Source organism: Hyla sarda, chromosome 5 (assembly GCF_029499605.1).
Source record: "Hyla sarda isolate aHylSar1 chromosome 5, aHylSar1.hap1, whole genome shotgun sequence".
NCBI lineage: Eukaryota > Metazoa > Chordata > Amphibia > Anura > Hylidae > Hyla > Hyla sarda.
Window position 1 is genome coordinate 120,787,017 of NC_079193.1, and position 12,403 is coordinate 120,799,419.

The following is a 12,403-nucleotide window of genomic DNA, read 5'->3' on the forward strand; positions in this document are numbered from 1 at the left end:
TGTGGCACCGCGATCATTGCCGCGCGCTATTAGCCACGGTTCCCGGGCGTTGTTAGAGGCCGGGCCTGACCCGCTATGATGCGGGGCCACATCGTGGCCCCACGTTATAGAAAGGGAAATGACTCGGGACGTACCGGTACGTTCTTGGTCCCTAAGAGGTTAAAGGGGTACTCCGGTGGAAAACATATATATATTTTTTTAAATCAGCTGGTGTCAGAAAATTAAAGACATTTGTAAATTGCTTCTATTTAAAAATCTTAACCCTTCCAGTATTTATCAGCTGCTGTATGCTCCAGAGGAAGTTATTTTCTCTTTGAATTTCTTTCATGATTGACCAAAGTGCTCTCTGCTGACACCTCTGTCCATATCAGGAACTGTTTGGGGCAGGAGCAAATCCCCATAGCAAACCTCTCCTACTCTGGACAGCTCCTGACATGGACTGAGGTGTCAGCAGAGAGCACTTTGGTCAGACAGAAAAGAAATTCAAAAAGAAAAGAACTTCCCCTGGAACATGCAGCAGCTGATAAGTACTGGAAGGGTTAAGATTTTTAAAGAGAAGTAAGAAAAGTAAGGGAAGTAAAGTAGCAATCTTTGCAGATAATACTAAGCTCTGTAAAATGGTTAACACAATACTGTAGAGGACAGTGCACTGTTACAAATGGATCTGGATAGGCTGGAGTTTTGGGCTGAGAAGTGGAAGATGAGGTTCAAAAGTTATAAATGTAAGGTTATGCACATGGGGAGGAAAAATCCAGGCTGGCATTATGTATTAAATGGGAAAACACTGGGGACGACTGACTGGTTGCTAAATATCCCGGTGGAGAGAGGAGGTCTGTGTTGTCCCGACTTACAGAGATACCACCATGCAACTCTTTTGGATCAAACTCAATTCTCGTGGCTTAATGACACCACGAAACAATGGGTTGAAATTGAATCTGACTTGATTCTTGAGGGTTCTCTGAAAGGGGCTTTGTGGATCTCCAGATTGTCCTCCATGCCCCCTGTGTCTCCATACCCTACAGTGGCGGCAACGCTCTCTGTGGTTAGGAACTCACTTACTCCTGGTCATTTACTATTTTCCCTTGACTTTTATCCAGACCCAGATATTGGATTCTTGTTACGACAGATTGAGACGGGGAGGCATTTTTACTTATGCTGACATGCTGGGTGAATCAGGGCTTATGATCTTTGAACAAGTAAGGCAAAAGTATGACCTTCCCTCTGCAAATTCTTACAATTGCAGCATTTCTCCTCCCTTAATCTACCAATTGGGGCACCAGTTTTTTGTTCAGATTTTTTTTTATTTTTTTATTTTTATTTTTTTTTGGCTCTAAGGCCCTAACAAAGGCAATATCCAGAAGCTACCAGTTGCTATTACCTGATGTTGAGCCTCTTTCCTTCCGCAACAGGTGGTAGTCTGATTTGGGCTGTTCTTTCTGTGACTTACAGTGGGCTTATGTGTTCGCCCTAAGCTTCAAAATTTCTAGGTGTGTCTCCCTTGAGGTGGGAAGGAAACTATTATATAGGTGGTATCTCCCCCCACTATAGGCTGTCAAAGATTTACCCGGGTTGTTCAGACGATTGCTGGAGTTCTTCAGATCAGCACACTGTTCCATGTGTGGTGGGACTGTGGTGGCATTCGCGACCTGTGGAAACATGTATAGTAAATTGTGTACTAAAGTAGGGTATACAATGCCATGGGGTCCGGAAGTGGCTCACTTGCACCTCTGTCTTGATGACCTATCCTTACCTTATGTGACACTGAAAGTCCACTTTCTGACAGTAACTAAGTCTAACATAGCTGCAAAATGGAAGAGTTTGGAACTACCTGACCTTAATTCCACGCATCATAATTGCCTCATGGAGCACTCTATTGCCTCCAATAGCCTTCCCCGCTTCTCCTGTGCATGGTCTAAATGTTTACAATTTTAATCCTTGAGCACTTAAGAATTTGTACTCTGCTCTCATTAGGATTACTTAAAGGAAAATTGTCACTAAACTCCCCCCGCACTAACCAGAGGTACTGGCTGGTAGTGTGGGGGACACTGATCAATATGCTGCCTACCATGCCTGGATCTGTCCAGCCATTTGCCCGTTGTCTTCATTATTCCTGATAAGCAAATTATCTTCTAACTGGCACTGGCGGGGTTACATGCCTCCATCTGGCAGTGTTAAGTCAGCTCTGCTCATCAACAGCACCACCCGGCTTATGAATATTCATCCCCTCCCTCTGCTCCCTCTCCTTCCCGGTCTGTACAGGACTCCACTGCGCTGAGGCCGCTTCAGGGTGTACACAGTGCCAGATGGAGGCATGTAACCCCGCCCATGCCAGTTAGATCATTTGCATATCAGGAATAATTAAGATAACGGCTTGACGGATCAGGGCATAGTAGGCAGCATATTGATCAACGTCCCCCGCACTACCAGCCAGTACCTCTGGTTAGTGCGGGGGAAGTTTAGTGACAGTTTCCATTAATGTAAAGCACTCACTTTTCTGTAGGTATTGAGCCTTGTTATAGTTTTTTGACCTACCAAGGTCAGTTAGATGTTGTTGTTCTTTGTTGTAGTGTTTTTATGTGCCAGCACAGAGTACAGAATGTTTCATTGTCTCATTGTTTTACTCACTGCTCTGTTTTACCTACTCCTGGTAGAGTGTATACTTTTGTACTTAGCCTATCTGGCGAATTTGTATATTGATATTGTAAGAAAAATTCTCAAAAAAGTTGTATAAAAATAGATGTACACTAAAGATTCAATATGTTGTGTTAAACTAACATACCCAAATCTTAGTAATGCCTAAATTTCCCCACTAGAGGGAAGTAAACTGCCCCAGTACAACTCAACTAAACAATATTCAGATTGATCTCTAGGTGGCAGTACAATCATCAACAGAATGTAACATGCATGCAGTTGCATATTGTAATGTATCAAGGTACATTAAATATGAAAGTTATTGAATCATGGAACAGCTTAACCGGTATAGTATCTACTTGGAGAAATCATTTGTAGCAAAACTTAGCCTGAAATAATAGTATGTTCTTATTTATTAATGGCTATGCAGAGGGGAGTTTTGCATGCTTATCTAATTTGGGCTAAAATATGTTCCAAAGATGTTATAAGCTCTTTCTGTTCATATAGTTGTTAGTAACTGCAGACTCACTAAAGTTATACCTTTACAGAAATCTATAAACCTCAGGATCAGTCTCTTCCCTTCTCAAACCACACAAAGAGTATTCCAAGATTTTCTCTTCTTGATCAGATAGATTAGCCAATAAACCACTAAGGGGTGGGGATCTGATCTGCTACATTGTCAGATTCCATATTTCTGTTACTGTCTATACCTTTTACTGACCAGTATGTGGCCCTATTGACTAAGATTTTGCTAATAAGTAAGAAAGGGTTACTTCACATTCTTAATCATATTATGTCAGAGTATCCATCATTTTAATTGCTAAAAAAAACAATTTTTTTTAAATAAAACATTAATATTGACATTTTTTGGAAACATTTTCTAGACACCCTGAATCCAAATTTTTACAGTAGTTATCCCATTGTAAAATTTACTACAATTAATTCTCTGTGATAAGCACGAGGAGTATTCCAGTTTTCGAAAACGTATCTTCTACATTGTCAGATTATGAGGGTTCCAACTGCTGCGACCTCCCACAATCTCCTGCCCGATGCCCCGACTCTCTGCATGAATAAAGTGTGTCGACCACGGCACAAAGTGATAACTGACACACCCCCTCCATGCATCTCTGTGATACACGAACACTGTACCGCTGCAAACTGACACTTATCCCTTATCTTGCGGCTACATCTTTTAGATTGGGTAACTCCTTTAAAGGGGTTTTACCAAAAAGATAAATAGGTCTAAACTAACTTCACATAATGTATTAAACATATTTGCAAGCACAAGTAATTATGAGAAATTGATCTTTTTCTAATAGCAGCCCTACCAATATAGGCTGGATGTTATCTTTTTCTTTGCTTGTTGTCATGGGTTTCCTCTTGTAGGCAGTTTCCTCTTCTTTTCAGGCATACTCCGTTGCTCAGTTCTCCTCCAATACAGTGAATGAATATATGGCCAAATAGATTACAGCATACAGGTGCTACACTGACCTCACAGAACCTTCTAGAAGTACATAATTCACGGCAATTAATATATATGAAAAAGTATGGCTGAATATTCACTGGCCAGGATGAGGTAAATATAACTCATATAATATTATGTACTGCTAAAGCTTCTATAGTACAGTTTGTAAAACTACGGCAGGAGGGGAGGGGAAGGATGTTATTGACTTTAATAACACTGCACCATGTATGTTTGAGGAGAGAAGAGATATCTTTACCATAACGGAGATTAGATTCCCCTCATAGTTATAAAGATTGTAAGGTTGAAAAAAATAAAATTTAAAAAAAAAAGGACTCAAGTTTAACCTTAACCCTACTGTTGATCATGGATGTTGACTCTTAGTATGTTGCACAGGAATGAACTTCTGTACTAATTACTGGTGGGAAATGAAGTTCAAAACAAATCATGTGACAGTCAGAAGCTCCACCTACCACACACATTTTCACTTGAAAAGGGGAGAGCATAAATAGAATGCAGAGACAAGGAAATAGTGTTTGGATTAGAAAAAAAAAACTCTCCAGTCTTGGTGTTTCTCCCAATAAAATTGGATTTTTCATATCATACATATATACAGTGATTAGCAGCAATCAGCATGTTTCAAGCTCAGACCGAGCTCTTTCTCAAGATGTGCATAGCATAAAACAGAAAATGACCACATTATATCCATATACGTATATACAGGTAAAACTTATGTGTCATCTTTAGGCCCGGGAACAAACCATATCCAGTGCACCCAATTGACAGCTTCAGTACTGGGTGTAGTAACACGGCAGGTTTATCCTGCAACCGGATGCTTGTAGTCCACAATTATCATAATGAAATATGTGCTTTCACATTTCACATATTTTATTATTCTAATTGTGGACTACAAGTATCCGGTTGCAGGATGAATCCACCATGTTACCACACCCGGTACTGAAGCTGTCAGTTCGGTGTAAATGGTTTGTTCCCGAGCCTAATGATGACACAAAAGTTTTACCTGTATATATTTATATAATGTGGTAATTTTCTGTTTTATGCTACGCATGTCTTGAGAAAGAGCTCAGTTCGAGCTCAAAACTTGTGGATTGCTGCTAATCACTGTATAAATGTATGATGAAAGAATAGAAATCCAATTTTATTGGGAGAAGTGCCAGGATTGGAGAGCTTTTTCTAATGCAATCACCACTACTGTTTGCGGAGACCTGGAGAAAATTAGGTACTCCAGGGCTGCTGACCCACTTCTACATTACATGCGATGTTAGATGTTGTGCTCTGAGCATAACTATACTTCACCTTCTAATGTTCAACTGTCCTTGGATAACGCACAAGGATCGCGCTCCAATTTTGCTTTGTTTTTTTAGCCTAAGGCAATAGTCCTCATTTATCTACATTCACTATAACAAAACATCATGTTTACACTATGTTCGCATGGCAGAAATTCCGAATAGATTTGTGAACTCTGCGTCTGCATTTATTAGCGGAATTTCCACATGATTCACCAGGGCATGTAAGAAGTGTGCCTTTATTCAATGCAAAAGTTGCATTTCGCACTAATAATGCACAAAATTATCAAATATAGACTGTTGTCACAAGTGCTGTATTAGGAATAGTGGATATTGATGCCCAATCTGCTGCCCAATTATAAGTACCGATACCTGTATTGTGGTACTATTTGTATAGAACACTAAAATGATAAACGATAGTCTGCGCTGAGAGGGACTTAACTGTGGGTATTGAATGAGGTGTCAGTGTCTGTGAGCAATTATCTATGCATATCTGTAGTGGGGTGACGAGCCTCAATAGTACTGTACTTTGGAAATGACGGAGTGATCAAATGATGACTATAGGAAAAATAGCATAAAATGAGTACTCACCAAATGAACTTGGATTGGAAATAAATTGCTATAAACTATTACTCTGTACCTGGTACACAGTGTGATGATAGAAGTAGGTTTTAGAGTATTTGCTTGATGCATCGTATCGCTGCAGTTATGGAAATGCACGTACTTAATAATAGTAATAGTTTATGGTAATTTATTTCCAATCCATGTTCATTTAGTGAGTACTCATTTTATGCTATTTTTTCTATAGTCATCATTTGATCACTCCGTCATTTCCAATTTAGAGTACTATTGAGGCTCGTCACTCCACTACAGGTATGCATAGATAATTGCTCATAGACACTGACACCTCATTCAATATGCAGAGTTAAGTCCCTCTCAGCGCAGACTATTTTTTGTCCTTTTAATGCAAGAAATTCACACAAATCTGCATAGACTTTAATGGGCTTCTCCAGCCGAATTCCACAAAAATGTAAGACATAAACAATATTTTATTTAAATGCAAAATTTTAGCTGCAGAATGTCCGCCGTGAATATTCTGCTGTGTGAATGGGACTGCCAAATTACATTGAAGCAGGGCCCTTACTTTCCTGCTTGCTATCAGATCAGCGCTCCAATGCTCCAGGAAGTCATGGCAACCTGGAGCAATGGAACGCTGATAACACTAATCAATGTTGTGCTACAGCTAAGAACCCTTTTGGTCCATTAAAGTACGCCATGACAATCTTTAACAATTTTTTATGCATGCAATCAGTTTCAAGAATATATGTGCAGTTAAATAACGTATAATAAATATATATGGTAAAAAATGCCTTACAGTTACTGATCAATCTTTTTTTTTTTTCTCAGGAAACTCGAATGGGGACATTCATTGGAGTATACTTGCCTTGCTTACAAAACATTCTTGGCGTCATTCTTTTTCTGAGATTGACCTGGATAGTTGGAACTGCAGGAGTTCTAGAGTCTTTCTGCATCGTCCTGATGTGCTGCTTATGTGTAAGTTGGTATTCTAAGTTTTAAAGCTTGTATTCATTTCTGTTTCTGTACCTGATAGCACCATTTGTCCCCCGCGTGATCTCCCAAACGGGGCCTCTGCATTGCCGCTCTATGTGAGCGGCTAGTGCGCGTAGCGTCAACCTCTCTGAGGTCGACAGTACGCCCCTCCATGCCCCCTCCCCATACAGTTCTATGGGAGAGGCGGGGAGGCACGGACGCTGCCTCCCCGCCTCTCCCATAGAGATACATAGTAACATAGTTCATAAGGTTGAAAAAAGACCAGAGTCAATCAAGTTTAACCTATACCCCTAATAAGTCCCTACTGAGTTGAGTTGATCCAGAGGAAGGCAAAAAACCTTCATACTAGAGGTAAAAATTCCTTCCTGACTCCAAATATGGAAGTCAGAATAAATCCCTGGATCAACGTTCTGTCCTTATAAATCTAGTATACATAACCAGCAATGTTATTATTCTCCAAAAATGCATCCAGTCCCATTTTGAACAGTTTTACAGAGTTCACCATGACCACCTCCTCAGGCAGAGAATTCCACAGTCTCACTGCTCTTACAGTAAAGAACCCCCATCTGTGCTGGTGTAGAAACCTTCTTTCCTCTAAACGTAAAGGATGCTCCCTTGTTATAGATACAGTCCTGGGTATAAATAGATCATGAAAGAGATCTCTGTACTGTCCCCTGATATATTTATACATATTTATTAGGTCGCCCCTAAGCCTTCTTTTTTCTAAACTAAACAACTCTAATTCTGATAATCTTTCTGGGTACTGTAGTCCTCCCATTCCCCACATTACATGGAGGAGGCGTGTCAGCCGCGACGTCATGCTGCGCCTGGCATGCCTCCTGCACGGGGGAGCCGCTGCAGAGCCGTGGCCCCGTGCAGGAGATTGCAGGGGGTTCGAGCGGTCGGACCCCCCTGCGATCAAACACTTATCCCCTATCCTGTGGATGTATTTTGCTGCAGATGTCCTTTAAATTGCTTCTTTAGTGATGGAAAAATAACACTTGGGGAGGGTTAGTGAAAGAAATCCTTGTCAGTCAGTGACTCTCCTTCAGTCAATATATCATTAGTAGTGTTTTAGAGATTAATGTATTTTTTTTTATTTTATTTTTTTTAAACCCCTTAAGGACGCAGGACGTAAATGTACGTCCTGGTGAGGTGGTACTTAACGCACCAGGACGTACATTTACGTCCTAAGCATAACCGCGGGCATCGGAGCGATGCCCGTGTCATGCGCAGCTGATCCCGGCTGCTGATCGCAGCCAGGGACCCGCCGGCAATGGCCGACGCCCGTGATCTCGCGGGCGTCCGCCATTAACCCCTCAGGTGCCGGGATCAATACAGATCCCGGCATCTGCGGCAGTTCGCGATTTAAATGAACGATCGGATCGCCCGCAGCGCTGCTGCGGGGATCCGATCATTCATAACGCCGCACGGGGGTCCCCTCTCCTTCCTCCGTGCGGCTCCCGGCGTCTCCTGCTCTGGTCTGTGATCGAGCAGACCAGAGCAGGAGATGACCGATAATACTGATCTGTTCTATGTCCTATACATAGAACAGATCAGTATTAGCAATCATGGTATTGCTATGAATAGTCCCCTATGGGGACTATTCAAGTGTAAAAAAAAATGTAAAAGTAAAAAAAAAGTGAAAAATCCCCTCCCCCAATAAAAAAGTAAAACGTCCGTTTTTTCCTATTTTACCCCCAAAAAGCGTAAAAAACATTTTTTATAGACATATTTGGTATCGCCGCGTGCGTAAATGTCCGAACTATTAAAATAAAATGTTAATGATCCCGTACGGTGAACGGCGTGAACGAAAAAAAAAAAAGTCCAAAATTCCTACTTTTTTAATACATTTTATTTTAAAAAAAATTATTAAAAATGTATTAAAAGTTTTTTATATGCAAATGTGGTATCAAAAAAAAGTACAGATCATGGCGCAAAAAATGAGCCGCCATACCGCCACTTATACGGAAAAATTAAAAAGTTAGAGGTCATCAAAATAAAGGGATTATAAACGTACTAATTTGGTTAAAAAGTTTGTGATTTTTTTTAAGCGCAACAATAATATAAATATATATAATAATGGGTATCATTTTAATCGTATTGACCCTCAGAATAAAGAACACATATCATTTTTACCATAAATTGTATGGCGTGAAAACAAAACCTTCCAAAATTAGCAAAATTGCGTTTTTCGTTTTAATTTCCCCACAAAAATAGTGTTTTTTGGTTGCGGCATACATTTTATGATATAATGAGTGATGTCATTACAAAGGACAACTGGTCGCGCAAAAAACAAGCCCTCATACTAGTCTGTGGATGAAAATATAAAAGAGTTATGATTTTTAGAAGGCGAGGAGGAAAAAATTAAAAAAGTAAAAATTAAATTGTCTGAGTCCTTAAGGCCAAAATGGGCTGAGTCCTTAAGGGGTTAAAGACCCAGCCAATTTTCCGTGTATGACCCGGCCATTTTTTGACCACTGTCACTTTAAGCATTAATAACTCTGGGATGCATTTACCTTTCATTCTGATTCAGAGATGGTTTTTGTGAAAAATTCCAAAATTTAATGAAAAAATAGAAAATTTAGCATTTTTTTTAATTTGAAGCTCTCTGCTTGTAAGGAAAATAGACATACCATATAAATGATATATTGATTCACATATACAATATGTCTACTTTATGTTTGCATCATAAAGTTGACATGTTTATACTTTTGGAAGACATCAGAGGGCTTCAAAGTTCAGCAGCAATTTTCCAATTTTTCACAAAATTTTGAAAATCGAAATTTTTCAGAGACCAGTTCAGATTTGAAGTGGATTTGAAGGGCCTTCATATTAGAAATACCCCGCAAATGACCCCATTATAAAAACTGCACTCCTCAAAGTATTCAAAATGACATTCAGTAAATGTGTTAACCCTTTAGGTGTTTCACAGGAATAGCAACAAAGTGAAGGAGAAAATTCAAAATCTTCATTTTTACACTCTCATGTTCTTGTAGACCCAGTTTTTGAATTTATGCAAGGGGTAATAGGAGAAAAAGTCCCCCCCAAAATGTGTAACCCAATTTCTCTCAAGTAAGGAAATACCTCATATGTGTATGTCAAGGGTTCGGCGGGCGCAGTAGAGGGCTCAGAAGGGAAGGAGCAACAATGTGATTTTGGAGAGTTAATTTTAATGAAATCGTTTTTGGGGGCATGTTACATTTAGGGAGCCCCTATGGTGCCAGAACAGCAGAAAAAAGCCCACATGGCATACCATTTTGGAAATTACACCCCTTAAGGCACGTATCAAGGGGTCCAGTGAGCCTTAACACCCCACAGGTGTTTGATGACTTTTCGTTAATGTCGGATGTGTAAATAAAAAATAAAAAAATTTCACAAGTGCAGTTTTTTTCCCAAATTTACAATTTTTACAAAATGTAATGGGAGAAAATGCCCCCCAAAATTTGTAACCCCATCTCTTCTCAGTATGGAAATACCCCATGTTAGGAGGTAAAATGATCTACGGGCAAAATACAAAGCTCAGAAGAGGAGGAGTCACATTTGGCTTTTGGACAGCAAATGTTGCTGAAATTGTTTTTGGTGGGCATGTCGCATTTAGGAAGCCCTTATGGTGCCAGCACAGCAAAAAAAAAAAAGCACATGGCATACTATTTATTAAATAGTATGGACGTAACAAGGGGTACAGCGAGTGTTTTTGTTAAAGTTGGATGTGTAAATGAGAAAAACTTTTTTTTTTTCACTAAAATGCTGGTTTTCCCCCAAATTTTACATTTTTACAAGGGGTAATAGGAGAAAATGACCCCCAAAATTTGTAACCCCATTTCTTCTGAGTATGGAAATACCCCATGTGTGGACGTCAAGTGCTCTGCTGTTGAACTACAATGCTCAAAAGAGAAGGAGCACCATTGAGCTTTTGGAGAGTGAATTTGTTTGGATTGGAAGTCAGGGGCCATGTGCTTTTACAAAGCCCACTGTGATGCCAGAAGAGTGGACCCCCCACATGTGACCCCATTTTGGAAACTACACCCCTTACAGAATTTGATAAGGGGTGCAGTGAGTATTTACACCCCACTGGCGTTTGACAGATCTTTGGAACAGTGGGCTGTGCAAATGAAAAATTAAATTTTTCATTTTCACGGACCACTTTTCCAAAAATCTGTCAAGACACCTGTGGGGCGTAAATGCTCACTGTTCTGGCACTATGGGGGCTTTGTAAACACATGTGGCCTTCAATTTTGGACAAATGTTCTCTTCAAAAGCCCAATGGCACTCCTTCTCTTCTGAGCATTGTAGTGCGCCAGGAGAGCACTTTATAGCCACATATGGGGTGTGTTCTTACTCAGAAGAAATGGGGTTACAAATTTTGGGGGGCTTTTTTTTCCTATTTTCCCTTGTGAAAATGAAAAATTTAGGGTAACACCAGCATTTTTTTTTTTCATTTTTCTATCCAACTTTGAAGAATTTTCATTAAACACCTGTGGGGTGTGAAGGCTCACTATACTCCTTGTTACATTCCGTGAGGGGTGTAGTTTTCAAAATGGGGTCACATGTGGGTATTTATTTTTTTGCGTTTATCTCAGAACCGCTGTAAAATCAGCCACCCCTGTGCAAATCACCAATTTAGGCCTCAAATGTACATAGTGCACTCTCACTCCTGAGCCTTGTTATGCATCTGAAGAGCATTTTACGCCCACATATGGGGTATTTCCGTACTCAGGAGAATTTGTGTTACACATTTTGGGGGTCTTTTTTTCCTTTTACCTTTTGTGAAAATAAATGTTAGTGTTAGTTACATGTTAGTGTAATTTTTTTTAATTTTTTTTTTACACTAACAGGCTGGTGTAGCCCCCCAACTTTTCCTTTTCATGAGGGGTAAAAGAAGAAAAAGCCCCAAAATTTGTAGTGCAATTTCTCCCAAGTATGGAAATACCCCACATGTGGCCCTAAACTGTTTCCTTGAGATATGACAGGGCTCTGAAGTGAGAGAGCGCCATGCACATTTGAGGACTAAATTGTGGATTGCAAAGGGGTGGACATAAGGGTATTCTACTCCACTGAGTCCCAAACAGGGTGCCTCAAGCTGTTGCTAAACTCCCAGCATGCCTGGACAGTCAGTGGCTGTCCCGAAATGCTGGGAATTGTTGTTTTGCAACAGCTGGAGGCTCTGTTTAGGAAACACTGCCATACAATACGTTTTTCATTTTTATTGGAGGGGACCGTGTAAGGGGCATTGTGTTGTGTTTTACCCTTTATTATGTGTTCGTGTAGTGTAGTGTTTTTAGGGTACATTCGCACTGGCGGAGGTTTACAGTGAGTTTCCCGCTAGGAGCTTGCGCTGCGACAAAAAAATTGCCACAGCTCAAACTTCAAGCAGGAAACTTACTGTAAACTCGCCCGTGTGAATGTACCCTGTACGCATCTACAACTC

At 40.2% G+C, this 12,403-nt stretch overlaps 1 protein-coding gene across 10 annotated transcripts in view; it reads left to right on the forward strand.

The window, feature by feature from the left end:
• Positions 1-12,403, forward strand: part of SLC12A7 (solute carrier family 12 member 7) — an 870,696-nt gene that overhangs the window by 409,834 nt on the left and 448,459 nt on the right. For all 10 annotated transcript variants that reach the window (XM_056520184.1, XM_056520194.1, XM_056520193.1 and 7 more), the window contains exon 4: positions 6,808-6,954. In XM_056520184.1, coding sequence (XP_056376159.1) covers positions 6,808-6,954 — 147 coding nt within the window. The remainder of the gene's footprint in view (positions 1-6,807; positions 6,955-12,403) is intronic.